Genomic DNA, 15,144 nt, shown 5'->3' on the forward strand with positions numbered 1-15,144 from the left:
ACTTCCCGTCATGATCAACAGTCAAAGATTTGGATTGCCTGAGTTATATTTAGTCGGGGGCTATTTATTAAGGACACCCCCATTCTAATCTTTCAAAAACATTTTGTCCAGATATTTAAGCTGGCACTGTTTACAATATATTGTTAGCTGACACTTGTGTGACCGTTCAGTATTTGGTTTGAACCCTTGGCATCATGTATGCATAAGTGAAAACATTAGAAATAAGCTATGCCCTTATGATTACTTCATCTGAAAAGGGGATGGGTAGTGTCTCCAAAACAAGCTCTTTCAGTCAACATGAAGGGGGGAGTCACTTTAACAAGCGATTGTAATTTCAAATTGCTTTTTTTATGAACTTTAATATCTAAGTGTGATTCTAGGGGACTTCTATCAATCTCAAACATACACAATATTTCTTGCATATTTTGTTTCCTGACGTTTTTGATGCATTTTTTTGTAGATTTTGCGGGTTTTTAGGGTACCAAGATAGAAGGTCAAACAAAATGGGGATCGTGAGACTGGAACATAGCAAAACCAAATTGCTTGAGCTTGACAGATAATATGTAGAAAAATATAACATAAAAATAACTGCATTTGTATCGTTTTCTTGGTGATTCTACATACATTTTGATCGCCCCTCGTATAGTGTGTAAAAGTGAGATTACTCAAATACAATACTTTCTTACAATACTGAGAGGGTCCAGTGGGAATAAGATAAGGATGTGTGCTAGGTCCACGATTATTTTCCACGTTTGTCAGTAAGAAAGTTTTGTGAATCACCATTTTTTTCTTGTGGTTTTTATAATTTACCATGATTTATTACGCAATTGAAACTTGTTTTTAGTCACGATATGGCTGAAATATTGCCGATGTGTCTTAAAATCTTAACTCACTCACCCACTTTAGAAATTGAGTGAAACTGAACGTGGGATGCAAACGTAAAAAGACATTATACAACTACATTTAGTATTTTTGTATATGGGGTAGTGTATTTTACACTTTTCTGTCATCAGGTTACATATATTGTGTTTTTTATTTTACATTTATTTTTTATAGATATATACATCTAAAATCTTTGTAAAATTATAATGTTTGCATAAAGGTTTTTGAAAAAATGTCCAGCTAAATTATATTATATATGCTATATGTTATTGGGCCATAAGGATCCACTCCTTAAGATAAGTGCCAAGTGAGATTCGGGTGACTATGTATGACCTGATTGTGTTCGTTGTTGCTTTTGTGATTATTTAGTTAATTACATTCCGCAGTAACATAACAGTACTATTGATGACCGTGCTATAATATAACACTTCAATGTCAGTTTAAGCAAATAGATATAATTTTGCTTTCCTACATCGGCAACTTTGATGGACTGTTAGCGTTATTACTCTAGTAAATTGAACTTTGTTTTCTGTTGATATCATCTATCTTTAAAAGGTTGATTTTCGTACCTTGCATATAAAATCTTGTCAGTGTTATCAAAGCCCTTTTTTGCATTTGTTATCTTGAAAATTTCAACTAAATGTTAATTTAAGTAAACAAGACAAATAACCTACATTTCTTATTTAAAAGAAAAAGATACTTACGGCAGTTACACGGCAGTTGTTTATGTGTGACACAGGAGCGACTGCTATATGCCTGTATTTATACAATGTATGTGGCATATTTCTCAAGTTAGTTGACCTTATCTTATCTTCACCTCGCCTGTTCTGGTCGAGGTTCATTTTGGTGATTAGCAACAGATAACCAAAAGATATTATCCGTTCATGTAGTATTAAGGATAACAGGGACGATAGATTGGGTTATTACTACTTGTCCGGCAGGCTGTGGGGATTAAGAGTTATGAATGAATGGTTGTGCAAAGTTTGTTGATCCCTATGACCCCGATGGATTAAGTTGTTATATGGTAATTGGCAGTTGTTCTTTGTTGATATTGTGATATATTCCATGCCTGTTGCGTGAGCGCGATGGGGAGGTGGGATGGGTATGAGAGACTGTTTTTCTGTCACAGAATCAGAACATGAACTGCCGGTCAAAAGACTCATACAGTCATGTTTTATGGTAGCTAAAGTGGAACAAAAAAGAAATGATTATTCAATAGTGATGTTTTTGCTAGTGATAAAAATATAGCACTAAAATAAGCAACTTTAAATAACATAACATACAATATATAATCTAACATCATTTATAAAAAAAATTGGTCTTCAGCGGTCTTCAGTAACATCTGCTTGTCATTAAAGGCTACTAACGAGAGCAGGTTGACATACTGGTATCTATAAATTATGGTGTAATAGGTATGTATGAGTGTAACATTGTCAGTTTTAATTCAATTATTTGTGTCTACATACATACATACATACATACATACATACATACATACATACATACATACATACATACATACATACATACATACATACATACATACATACATACATACATACATACATACATACATACATACATACATATATATAAGATGTATGTTTCACTTTTATCTTCAACATGTTTTTACTTTTATCACTTCTCCCTGAAGATAAAAGTGAAACATGTTGGAGAAGATCCGTGTCGTGTGATTATTTCAGAAACTTCTTCTTATATATGTACTACTGTACGCTATATATATATATTCTATATATATATATATATATATATATATATATATATATATATATATATATATATATATATATATATATATATATATATATATATATATATATATATATATATATATATATGGTATCTATAAATTATGGTGTAATAGGTATGTATGAGTGTAACATTGTCAGTATTATTTCAATTATTTGTATATATATATTATTTGTGTCCTCGTTTGTGTTTGTGTGTCTGTAATATATGACATTTGTGAATTACTATCTATCTAGGCAAAGGTGCACACACTACACAGTCACACCTAAAACATAAAATAGACCTGACTCAAGAAGACTCGCCATTGTTTCATGGGTTTTTTATCGAGATAATTTTAGTTGGTAGTGAGTGAACAATAGTATAGCATAACACCGAGCCTGAAATAAGTTTCTTTCTACCGAAATCGAAAATGAAAGTTATGCGCAGCAAATTAGAAAAGTGTGTTCCCTAGTCTTTCCGTAGTGACAACTGACCGATCGTCTTCAGCCAATAGATCTACGTCGATCTACGTCCCTATCCTTGCTGCCGCCAATACTATTTCAGTTGAATACGGGCTCATATTGATATGTGCGAATATGTGTAAGGTCATTATGCTAAAAGTCAACATTCTTATCGGTGTTATTGTCAGGTGATACCATGGCAAACGCAGCCACTAAACACTACATTCAAGCAGCGAAGTCAGGAAGTCAGCTCTCAACTAAAACTTTCATAGCAGCTCTGCTCAACAACTCGTAGTTTCAGCAACACAAATAGTCTATTCGTTTTGTTAACGTTTTTAGCTACAAATGTTGACTTTAGAAAAATATATATGCTTTGTAAAACGATTTGATGTCGGATTCTTACTGTATATCTGCTCCAGTTAGCAGCATTTCGGTGTGCATTCCTGTAATAGTTTAATAACAATAACAATATATGTGTCAAATTCAATGTTCACTTATTGAGAATGAATGAACCAAGCAGTGTTTGGACTCTAAGCATATTGTCAGTGCATCCGCTGAATGTTTTGTTTCCCGCAAAATGCCTGTTGTTTTCGGATTGTCTGTTGCTTCACTGATTGAATGGTTTCAATTAGGATGTTTTCCAGTTGAAGCACTCGGACGTGTTGTCCTAACAAATATTGTTATGGTCAAATCCAATGTGGTTTCTTTTGCTCTATGGTCTCCGTGTCTATCAGTATACCGAGTTTGTTGAATGAATGAAGCATAGACACGGCGTGCTTATCATGAAGGTCAATCTTTACCTGGAACTTCTGACAACCTTGCTTGTTTTCTTACAATGAAAACAACATGCTGCTTGTTTCCTTACATTGACAACCACATGTAGATTGTTTCCTTACATTGACAACCACATGGTGTTTGTTTCCTTACATTGACAACCACATGGTGTTTGTTTCCTCACCTTGACAACCACATGTTGTTTGTTTCCTTACATTGACAACCACATGTTCTTTGTTTCTCACATTGACAACCACATGATGTTTGTTTTCTTCCATTGACAACCACATACTGCTTGTTTCTTATATTGACAACCACATACTGTTTGTTTCCTAACAGTTTACAACCACATGTTGTTTGTTCCCATACATTGACAACCACATGTTGTTTGTTTCCTTACATTGACAACCACGTGTTGTTTGTTTCCTTACAGTGACAACCACATGTTGTTTGTTTCTTACATTGACAACCACATGTTGTTTGTTTCCTTACATTCACAACCACATGTAGATTGTTTCCTTACATTGACAACCACATGGTGTTTGTTTCCTTACATTGACAACCTCATACTGTGTGTTTCCTTACATTGACAACCACATGTTGTTTGTTTCCTTACATTGACAACCACATGATGTTTGTTTCCTTACATTGACAACCACATGTAGATTGTTTCCTTACATTGACAACCACATGTTGTTTGTTTCCTTACATTGACAACCACATGTAGATTGTTTCCATACATTGACAACCACATGTAAATTGTTTCCTTACATTGACAACCATGTGTTCTTTGTTTCCTTACAGTGACAACCACATGTTGTTTGTTTCTTACATTGACAACCACATGTTGTTTGTTTCCTTACATTGACAACCACATGTTGTTTGTTTCCATACATTGACAACCACATGCTGACAACAACCACATGTAGATTGTTTCCTTACATTGACAACCACATGTTGTTTGTTTCCTTACATTGACAACCACATGTTGTTTGTTTCCTTACATTGACAACCACATGCTGTTTGTTTCTTACATTGACAACCACATACTGTTTGTTTCCTTACATTGACAACCACATGTTGTTTGTTTCCTTACATTGACAACCACATGTTTTTGTTTCTTTACATTGACAACCACATACTGTTTCCTTCCTATTGACAACCACATGTTTTTGTTTGACAATTGACAACCACAATTGTTTCCTTACATTGACAACCACATACTGTTTGTTTCCTTACATTGACAACCACATGTATGTTTGTTTCCTTACATTGACAACCACATACTGTTTGTTTCCTTACATTGACAACCACATGTTGTTTGTTTCCTTACATTGACAACCACATGTTGTTTGTTTCCTTACATTGACAACCACATGTTGTTTGTTTCCTTACATTGACAACCACATGTTGTTTGTTTCTTTACATTGACAACCACATGTAGATTGTTTCCTTACATTGACAACCACATGCTGTTTGTTTCCTTACATTGACAACCACATTGTTTGTTTCAACCATTGACAACCACATGTTGTTTGTTTCTTTCATTGACAACCACATGTAGATTGTTTCCTTACATTGACAACCACATGTTGTTTGTTTCCTTACATTGACAACCACATGTTGTTTGTTTCCTTACATTGACAACCACATGTAGATTGTTTCCTTACATTCACAACCACATACTGTTTGTTTCCTTACCACAACCACATGTAAATTGTTTCCTTTACATTGACAACCACATATGTTTACGTTTCCTTACATTGACAAACCACATTTGTTTCCTTACATTTCACAACCTACATGTTGTTTCCTTACATTGATTGTTTGTTTCCTTACATTGACAACCACATGTTAGATTGTTTCCTTACATTGACAACCACATGTTGTTTGTTTCCTTACATTGACAACCACATGTAGATTCTTTCCTTACATTGACAACCACATACTGTTTGTTTCCTTACATTGACAACCACATGCTGTTTGTTTCTTTACATTGACAACCTCACTTGATGGGGGAAGTGGGATGGGTATGAGAGACTGTTTTTCTGTCACAGAATCAGAACATGAACTGCCGGTCAAAGACTCCATACAGTCATGTTTTATGAGAGGTAGCTAAAGTGGAACAAAAAGATATGATTATTCAATAGTGATGTTTTAAGTAGTGATAAAAGATAGCACTAAGAATAAGCAACTTTAAATAACATAACATAGCTACAATATATAATCTAACATCATTTATAAAAAAATTGGTCTTCAGCGGTCTTCGTGTAACATCTGCTTGTCATTAAAGGCTACTAACGAGAGCAGGTTGACATACCTCGGTATCTATAAATTACTTATGGTGGCAATAGGTATGTATGAGTGTAACATTGTCAGTTTTAATTCAATTATTTTGTGTCTAAATACATACATGCATTACACATACATACATACATACGCTCTATACATAGCCACATACATACATACATACATACATACATACATACATACATACATACATGACATCGCACACACACACACACACACACACACACATATATATATATATATATATATATATATATATGGTAACTCCATAAATTATGTGGTGTAATAGGTATGTATGGAGTGTAACTGATATCAGTATTATTTCAATTATTTGTATATATATATTATTTTTGGCTTCCTCGTTGTTTGTTTCTTGCCATTGACAACCACATACTTTTGTTTTACATTGGACAACCACGTGTTAAGAGCCTCTACATTCCGCACCTACCACATGTAGATAGACCTGACTCAAGAGACTCTCCATCCGTTTCATGGGTTTTATCGAGATAATTTGGTTGGTAGTGAGTGAACAATGGTATAGCATAACACCGAGTACAAATAAAGTTTCTTTCTGAAATCGAGATAAGAGAGTTATGCGCAGCAAATTAGAAAGTGTGTTCCCCTAGTCTTTTTCCGTAGTGACAACTGACCGATCGTCTTCAATAATGGAATCTACGTCGATCTACGTCCCTATCCTTGCTGCCGCCAATGCTATTTCCAGTTAAATACGGGCTCATATTGATGTGTGTGCGAATATGTGTAGATCATTATGCTAAAGTCAACATTCGTATCGGTGTTATTGTCAGGTGATACCGCTTGACAAACGCAGCCACTAAGCGCATTCAAACAGCGGAAGTCAGGGAGTCAGCTCTCAACTAAGACTTTCATAGCAGCTCATCAACAGCGTAGTTTCCAGCAGCACAAATGAATCTATTCGTGTTGGTAACGTTTTCCAGCTGAAATGTTGACTTTAGAAAAATATATATGCTTTGTAAATGATTTGATGTGTCCAGTTCTTACTGTTTCCCTTCACGAAGTGACAACCATGTTGATGTGCATTCCTGTAATGGATTTGACAACACTAACAATAAGTGTGTCAGGAATTCAAGTAATTCCACTTACTGCAGATAGACAGACCAAGCATGTTGTTTGGACTCTTAGCATATTATCCACAGATTACAACCACTTTGTTTCCTTACATTGACAACCACATACTGTTTGTTTCCTTTTACATTGACAACCACATGTGTTTGTTTCCTTGCTTACATTGACAACCACATGTTGTTTGTTTCCTTACATTGACAACCACATGTTGTTTGTTTCCTTACATTGACAACCACATGTTGTTTGTTTCCTTACATTGACAACCACATGTTGATTGTTTCCTTACATTGACAACCACATGTTGTTTGTTTCCTTACATTGACAACCACATGCTGTTTGTTTCCTTACATTGACAACCACATGTAGTTTGTTTCCTTACATTGACAACCACATGTTGTTTGTTTCCTTACATTGACAACCACATGTTGTTTGTTTCCTTACATTGACAACCACATGTTGTTTGTTTCCTTACATTGACAACCACATGTTGTTTGTTTCCTTACATTGACAACCACATGTTGTTTGTTTCCTTACATTGACAACCACATGTTGTTTGTTTCCTTACATTGACAACCACATGTTGTTTCCTTTACATTGACAACCACATTTGTTTGTTTCTTACATTGACAACCACATGTTGTTTGTTTCCTTACATTGACAACCACATGTTGTTTGTTTCCTTACATTGACAACCACATGTTGTTTGTTTCCTTACATTGACAACCACATGTTGTTTGTTTCCTTACATTGACAACCACATGCTGTTTGTTTCCTTACATTGACAACCACATGTTGTTTGTTTCCTTACATTGACAACCACATACTTTTTGTTTCTTTACATTGACAACCACATGTAAATTGTTTCCTTACATTGACAACCACATGCTGTTTGTTTCCTTACATTGACAACCACATGTAGATTGTTTCCTTACATTCACAACCACATACTGTTTGTTTCCTTACATTGACAACCACATGTAGTTTGTTTCCTTACATTGACAACCACATGCTGTTTGTTTCCTTACATTGACAACCACATGTTGATTGTTTCCTTACATTGACAACCACATGCTGTTTGTTTCCTTACATTGACAACCACATACTGTTTGTTTCCTTACATTGACAACCACATGTTGTTTGTTTCCTTACATTGACAACCACATGTTGTTTGTTTCCTTACATTGACAACCACATGTTGTTTGTTTCCTTACATTGACAACCACATGTTGTTTGTTTCCTTACATTGACAACCACATGTTGTTTGTTTCCTTACATTGACAACCACATGCTGTTTGTTTCCTTACATTGACAACCACATGTTGTTTGTTTCCTTACATTGACAACCACATGTTGTTTGTTTCCTTACATTGACAACCACATGCTGTTTGTTTCCTTACATTGACAACCACATGTTGTTTGTTTCCTTACATTGACAACCACATGTTGTTTGTTTCCTTACATTGACAACCACATGTTGTTTGTTTCCATTACATTGTTTCAACCACATGTTGTTTGTTTCCTTACATTGACAACCACATGTTGTTTGTTTCCTTACATTGACAACCACATGTTGTTTGTTTCCTTACATTGACAACCACATGTTGTTTGTTTCCTTACATTGACAACCACATGTTGTTTGTTTCCTTACATTGACAACCACATGTTGTTTGTTTCCTTACATTGACAACCACATGTTGTTTGTTTCCTTACATTGACAACCACATGTAGATTGTTTCCTTACATTGACAACCACATGTTGTTTGTTTCCTTACATTGACAACCACATGCTGTTTGTTTCCTTACATTGACAACCACATGTTGTTTGTTTCCTTACATTGACAACCACATGTTGTTTGTTTCCTTACATTGACAACCACATGTTGTTTGTTTCCTTACATTGACAACCACATGTTGACAACCACATGTTTTTCCTTACATTGACAACCACATACTGTTTGTTTCCTTACATTGACAACCACATGTTGATTGTTTCCTTACATTCACAACCACATACTGTTTGTTTCCTTACATTGACAACCACATGTAAATTGTTTCCTTACATTCACAACCACATACTGTTTGTTTCCTTACATTGACAACCACATGTTGTTTGTTTCCTTACATTGACAACTACCACATGTTGTTTGTTTCCTTACATTGACAACCACATACTGTTTGTTTCCTTACATTGACAACCACATGTTGTTTGTTTCATTACATTGACAACCACATGTTGTTTGTTTCCTTACATTGACAACCACATGTTGTTTGTTTCCTTACATTGACAACCACATGTTGTTTGTTTCCTTACATTGACAACCACATGACAACCCACATACATTGACAACCACATGTTGTTTGTTTCCTTACATTGACAACCACATGCTGTTTGTTTCCTTACATTGACAACCACATACTGTTTGTTTCCTTACATTGACAACCACATGTTGTTTGTTTCCTTACATTGACAACCACATACTGTTTGTTTCCTTACATTGACAACCACATGTTGTTTGTTTCCTTACATTGACAACTGCATGTAGATTGTGCCACTGCATTGCCAACGCCATCCTGTATGTCTGACTTCTATAACCACCGCATCCTATTTTCACCTTTAATAACGCTGGCAGATGACATCGTACAGGGTAGCCTACAGACGGACCTACAGACGAAACACAACCAGAGTGGAGTGAGTGAGTTGGGTTATACGCCGCTTTTAGCAATATTCCAGCAATATCACGGCGGGGGACACCAGAAATTGGCTTCACACAGTGTACCCATGTGGGGAATCGAACCCGGGTCTGCTGCGTGACGAGCGAACCCTTTAACCACTAGACTACCCCACCGCCCCACCAGAGTGGAGATATAAGATAATGGTCATGGCACGGGATCGCCGTTAAGGGATACCAGTGATGCCAGTTATCTCACATAGTTTTTCTTGATAACTTATGATGTCAGTTATGGCACCAATATTATGGCTTCACAGACTGACAAATCCTTAACTTTTCGTCAAAAATGGAATCTGTTCCTGGTTCTTTTAAACATATGTGTATCAAAATACGAGGGACGATAACCATTAAGTGTGTAATAAAACCCAGAAAAAGCTACAAATATCTAAAATTGTTTTAATTCCAATGGACAAATCATTTTTACAAGGCTTGGAGTCTCAATCTTCCGTGATTATTGTACAAGAAAATACAAGATATCTGTGTATATTCATCTAAATAATTACAAATTAATGGAAAGAATATGATTGCGGGGTTTTCAGTTCCACAGTCCTGGTTTCCGACTGTCTCCCAGGTACATGTGTCTGTGTTCCCCGGTGACACGACCAGGGATGGTGGACGCTGGTCGTCATGGTGATCTTGTCTTGACTCCAAGAATGACGTCTTTGTCAGGATGGACAACCGCATGCTCCCAGTCAACGCAAAACTGTAGTTCGGCAGTTTCCGGTATGGTGAAGAATGTGAAGTGATGAAGCAGGAATGTGAGAGCGAGGCGTAGCTCCACCCACGCCATATGCTGACCAATACAAATGCGTGATCCGGTACCAAATGGAATCCAGGAATATGATTGGTTGTTGGTGGACGACTGGAGATTCAGGAATCTGTCTGGTTTGAAGTCTTTGGAATCTTCCCACATGAAGGAAGATCGATGGATTCCCCAAGTGAAGATTCTCAAATCAGACTGAAAAATGAAAAACGATTCCACGTTGATAAAATGAGTGCTGTTTGCACCACATACTGCTCAAGGCTGTGTTAGATTTCAACACTCGAGTGATAAGTGCAAATTTTACACCTTGCTACATACTCTTTAACACAAATGTAAAACATGAATAATACTGTCGGCAAAACTTTCATGTTATTTTAAGTTTCTGACTGATAGAGAAAGTAATATTTATAAAATGGTACCTCTATCGAAACATGTTCTGCTGCCACTCGAACGAAGTAAATACGAAGTAATAAATACAAAGTAAATATTTTCGAAAACATATGTTCATCATAACTACCTGTTGTTGAGACATTCCGTTGAATGACAGACGAAATAAATATTTGTATAAATACCATCTTTATCGAAACTATGTTTTGATTCTATTGCTAAAATACATTCGTAGGATTCACATTACACCATTAGTTTTGTGTATTAAAAGTTTCAACTTTGAGGTATTACGTTTTGATAGCCCAAAATATGGCGTTCAATTTTGTTAAAAATCGACACTAAGAAGGCTTTCGATACAATAATAGTAACGGGCAGCGTTTTCACTTGGTATTGTCGAACATAATCTACCCCTGCTGGGACGTGGACAGCTCCTAGCTGGAGGTCCGAGTCGGTGCGGCGACTTATGAACGGGGCAATAGGATAGACGCGGAGAACTTCCTTCATGGCACTGTCCAGTTTGGGTGGGATGGAGCCGGGTGCTCTTCGTAGGATCTCCACAAACTCATCAGCTTCCGTCTGCAGCTCCATCTGAATAAGGATATGAATAACATAGACAGTGGTTGTCATGCTATACATCGCCGTAGGTGTTGTGACTTACCTGGACGTTTGGTCGGCGTCCAGGACATGTGACACAACTGGCATGAGTATGAATGACGTGGATGTCTGGTCTGATTTCTTTTCTTATCTGCATGTCTGGTTTGGTGACTGTCATACGTGTCTGGCTAGGTGAATAATCTGTATGTCTGGTTTTGTGACTCGCATAGATGTTTAGCTTGGTGAATCACCTGTATGTCGGGTCTAGTGACTCACCTTGATGTCGGGTCTAGTGTCTCACCTTGATGTCGGGTCTGGTATCTCACCTGGATGTCGGGTCTAGTGACTCACCTGGATGTCGGGCCTAGTGACTCACCTGGATGTCAGATCTAGTGTCTCACCTGGATGTCGGGTGTGGTAGCTCACCTGGATGTCGGATCTGGTGACTCATCTGGATGTCGGGTCTAGTGACGTACCTGGATGTCGGGTGTGGTATCTCACCTGGATGTCGGATCTGGTGACTCATCTGGATGTCGGGTCTAGTGACTCACCTGGATGTCGAGTCTAGTGACTTACCTGGATGTCGGATCTAGTGTCTCACCTGGATGTCAGGTCTGGTATCTCACCTGGTTGTCGGGTCTGGTGACTCACCTGTATATCGGGTCTGGAGGCCAGGACATGCAACACTACAGGGATTGTGGCGGCCGTCGTCTCAGACCCTGCCATTAGGAACAGCTTCAAGTTATCCTTGGCCTGGAGAGACAAGGCACATAGAATGAAAGAAGTGGTGCCTTACAAAAGACCATTCAGACACGAATGCATTGTTTGTATTGGTATTTGAAAAATATTACACATTGTGCTGATAATGCAAATAAAAAAATCGTGTCTGGTATTAGTTTAGAAATATACACAATTGAGACTGTAGGTTACGTTTAACCTCGCTTTGGACTAAATCAGTTTGTTTATGGACGTAGAGGAAGGTAGGTGTAATAATGAAATACCTCATCAAACCCGCATGACGTGTGAAGGAGATGTGGAAGGTTAACACTCGGCCTCGCCTCTTCCGAAGAAAGGGCGTCTTCTAAAATATTTGTTGTCAGTTTGTCAAAAACCTCATTAGCCCTCACGAAGTCTTCCGAGTCGTACGCTATTTCCCCCAGTGCGTAGGCTTTGTGTAAGATCGTCGTCATGCATTCCAATATTTCGTCCTGTTTCCCGTCCAGAGCTTCAAGGTCAAGGTCGATTAGAACGTGACCCACGATGTCAAGGGCTAATTTCAAGGTAATTTCGTTCACATTTATTTTCCTACTTTTAGAAATTATTTTAATCATTTTCTGTATGTCTTTTATCATAAGCAAGCCCTTTTCTTCCATGTTGGATTTTCTAAATATGGCGGCGATTGATCGTCTGGTTTCTGGGCTTTTGTTTTGCGATCCGAGGAAGCTGCCTCCAAGGGGTGAATTGGAAAGATACTTTTCTCCCCCTTTGTCCGATTTATGTATGACTGTTTGGCAACATTTGGTGTCAATTACGTAAACTTTGTTTTCGTATCTGAAAAGTCCGTATGAAAAGAAATGTTCAAAAAGGAACTCCAATATCTTCAGTTTGTTGTTTCCAAATACAATCTTGAGTACAAGGTCAAGGACATAGCAAGGTTCGGGTATAGTTGACCCTGGAGCCCATATCTGAAACAGAGTAAGATAAAGGTGTTATCAAGGGACTTTGACGTATTTCTATCGCAAATATCTTTAAGTGTACAAGTCAGATCTTCAGTAATGATATCATATCATCAAATGAAAAACTCTATCCGAGTCAAACTAATTAATACCGTGAATTGTGCCATCTATATATGTCAAAGGAAAGTTATAAATATTTATCTTAAACATGTGACTTTGAGGTATATTTTGGGATCCAGTACACCTGGTGTATCAGTACACCTGATGGGATCCAGTACACCTGGTGTATCAGTACACCTGATGGGATCCAGTGCACCTGATGGGATCCAGTACACCTGGTGTATCAGTACACCTGATGGGATCCAGTACACCTGATGGGATCCAGTACACCAGTGATGGGATCCAGTACACCTGGTGTATCAGTACACCTGATGGGATCCAGTACACCTGATGGGATACAGTACACCTGAAAGCAGTGTGTACGTAGGACACGAACATTAGATCAATCAGGGTTTTAGAATACGCGCCCTACACGTGTTTATTTTCTCCAAGGATTTGCTTGTGACTGCTGATGCGTGGGCTTTCCGACACAATGCGTATTCGGACACAGTCAGTGAGTGAGTGAGTGAGTGAGTAAGTTTAGTTTTACGCGGCACTCAGCAATATTCCAGCTAAATGGCGGCGGTCTGGAAATAATCGAGTCTGGACCAGACAATCCAGTGATCAACAACATGAACATCGATCTACGCAAATGTGATACGATGACATGTGTCAAGCAAGTCAGCGAGCTTGACCACCCGTTCACGTTAGTCACATCTTACGACAAGCATGGCTTATTGAAGATCAATTCTAACCCGGATCTATTTGTCATTTCGGACACAGAAATAGACTGATAAATACCATTATTTATGTACTTTATATATAATGAATACCTACGTTTTACACACCAAAAAAACCCGACAGCGTGAACGGTAAAACAATGGCGTGGATTAATTAAACAGGTTGTGTATTGGATACAGTTAACGCTTACCTTGTCTCGGAGTGACCTCCATGTCATCAACACAACTGATACGGCATCTGTGACGGCGTTCCAAAACCACATGGTCGTCAAGCGCATGGAACAGGAAAAAACTGAAAATATCTTGGACACTCCAGCAAACGCTTAGTCAAGGGTAATTCAGTTTGCGTTTTCGCGATAACGATCAGCTGTGTCACACGGTATGCGGTGTGAACATCTGTAGCTGTATGCGAAAAACACCGAGGCAAATAGTACCAAAAAGTTAAATCTCCTCTCCAAACAGTCCAGCTGTGAGTTAATTTATATTCGTGACGATTGTTTGCAACGTATCAGTATGGAAATTTAAATAAAGAGCTGTTCCGGTGTTATCTTAGTGATAAGCCTGGTGTATGTCATAATTCCCACGTCTATGTAATGTTAAAGTAAACATTCTGAAAGGACCTTGATGAAAGACCTTTGACCGCGTTATCAATGCACATCGTTTTCACGCAACCAAGAGACTGCCTTTGCGTCTCTTTAAACGCTGTCTTTGTTTGTTGTTTTACGTTATTGTGTTATCGTTGCTGACGTTACAATACATAAGACTTATTGCCCGGGTGGAACTGCATATTTGATGCCTAATCAAAGTGCTAATGACCATGACACGTTTTCTGAGTACCGCTGAATAACGTGTGTATTCGTCAGTTTTGTTAAATGG

General features: G+C 37.6%; 1 protein-coding gene across 1 annotated transcript; it reads right to left on the reverse strand.

Moving 5' to 3' along the window:
- Positions 1-10,389: 10,389 nt before the first annotated feature.
- On the reverse strand, positions 10,390-14,776 carry LOC124280060 (cytochrome P450 3A11-like). The gene is made up of 5 exons (XM_046715940.1): positions 14,460-14,776; positions 12,755-13,438; positions 12,405-12,506; positions 11,568-11,747; positions 10,390-10,967 (listed from the first exon to the last, which is right to left on the reverse strand). Exons 1-5 carry the CDS (start codon positions 14,544-14,546, stop codon positions 10,635-10,637), a joined length of 1,386 nt encoding a protein of 461 aa, XP_046571896.1. The 5' UTR covers positions 14,547-14,776; the 3' UTR covers positions 10,390-10,634.
- Between the last annotated feature and the right edge of the window lie 368 nt (positions 14,777-15,144).

The sequence above is a fragment of the Haliotis rubra genome, unplaced genomic scaffold (assembly GCF_003918875.1).
Source record: "Haliotis rubra isolate DU_JTF1 unplaced genomic scaffold, ASM391887v1 Scf26, whole genome shotgun sequence".
NCBI classification, from domain to species: Eukaryota; Metazoa; Mollusca; class Gastropoda; order Lepetellida; family Haliotidae; genus Haliotis; species Haliotis rubra.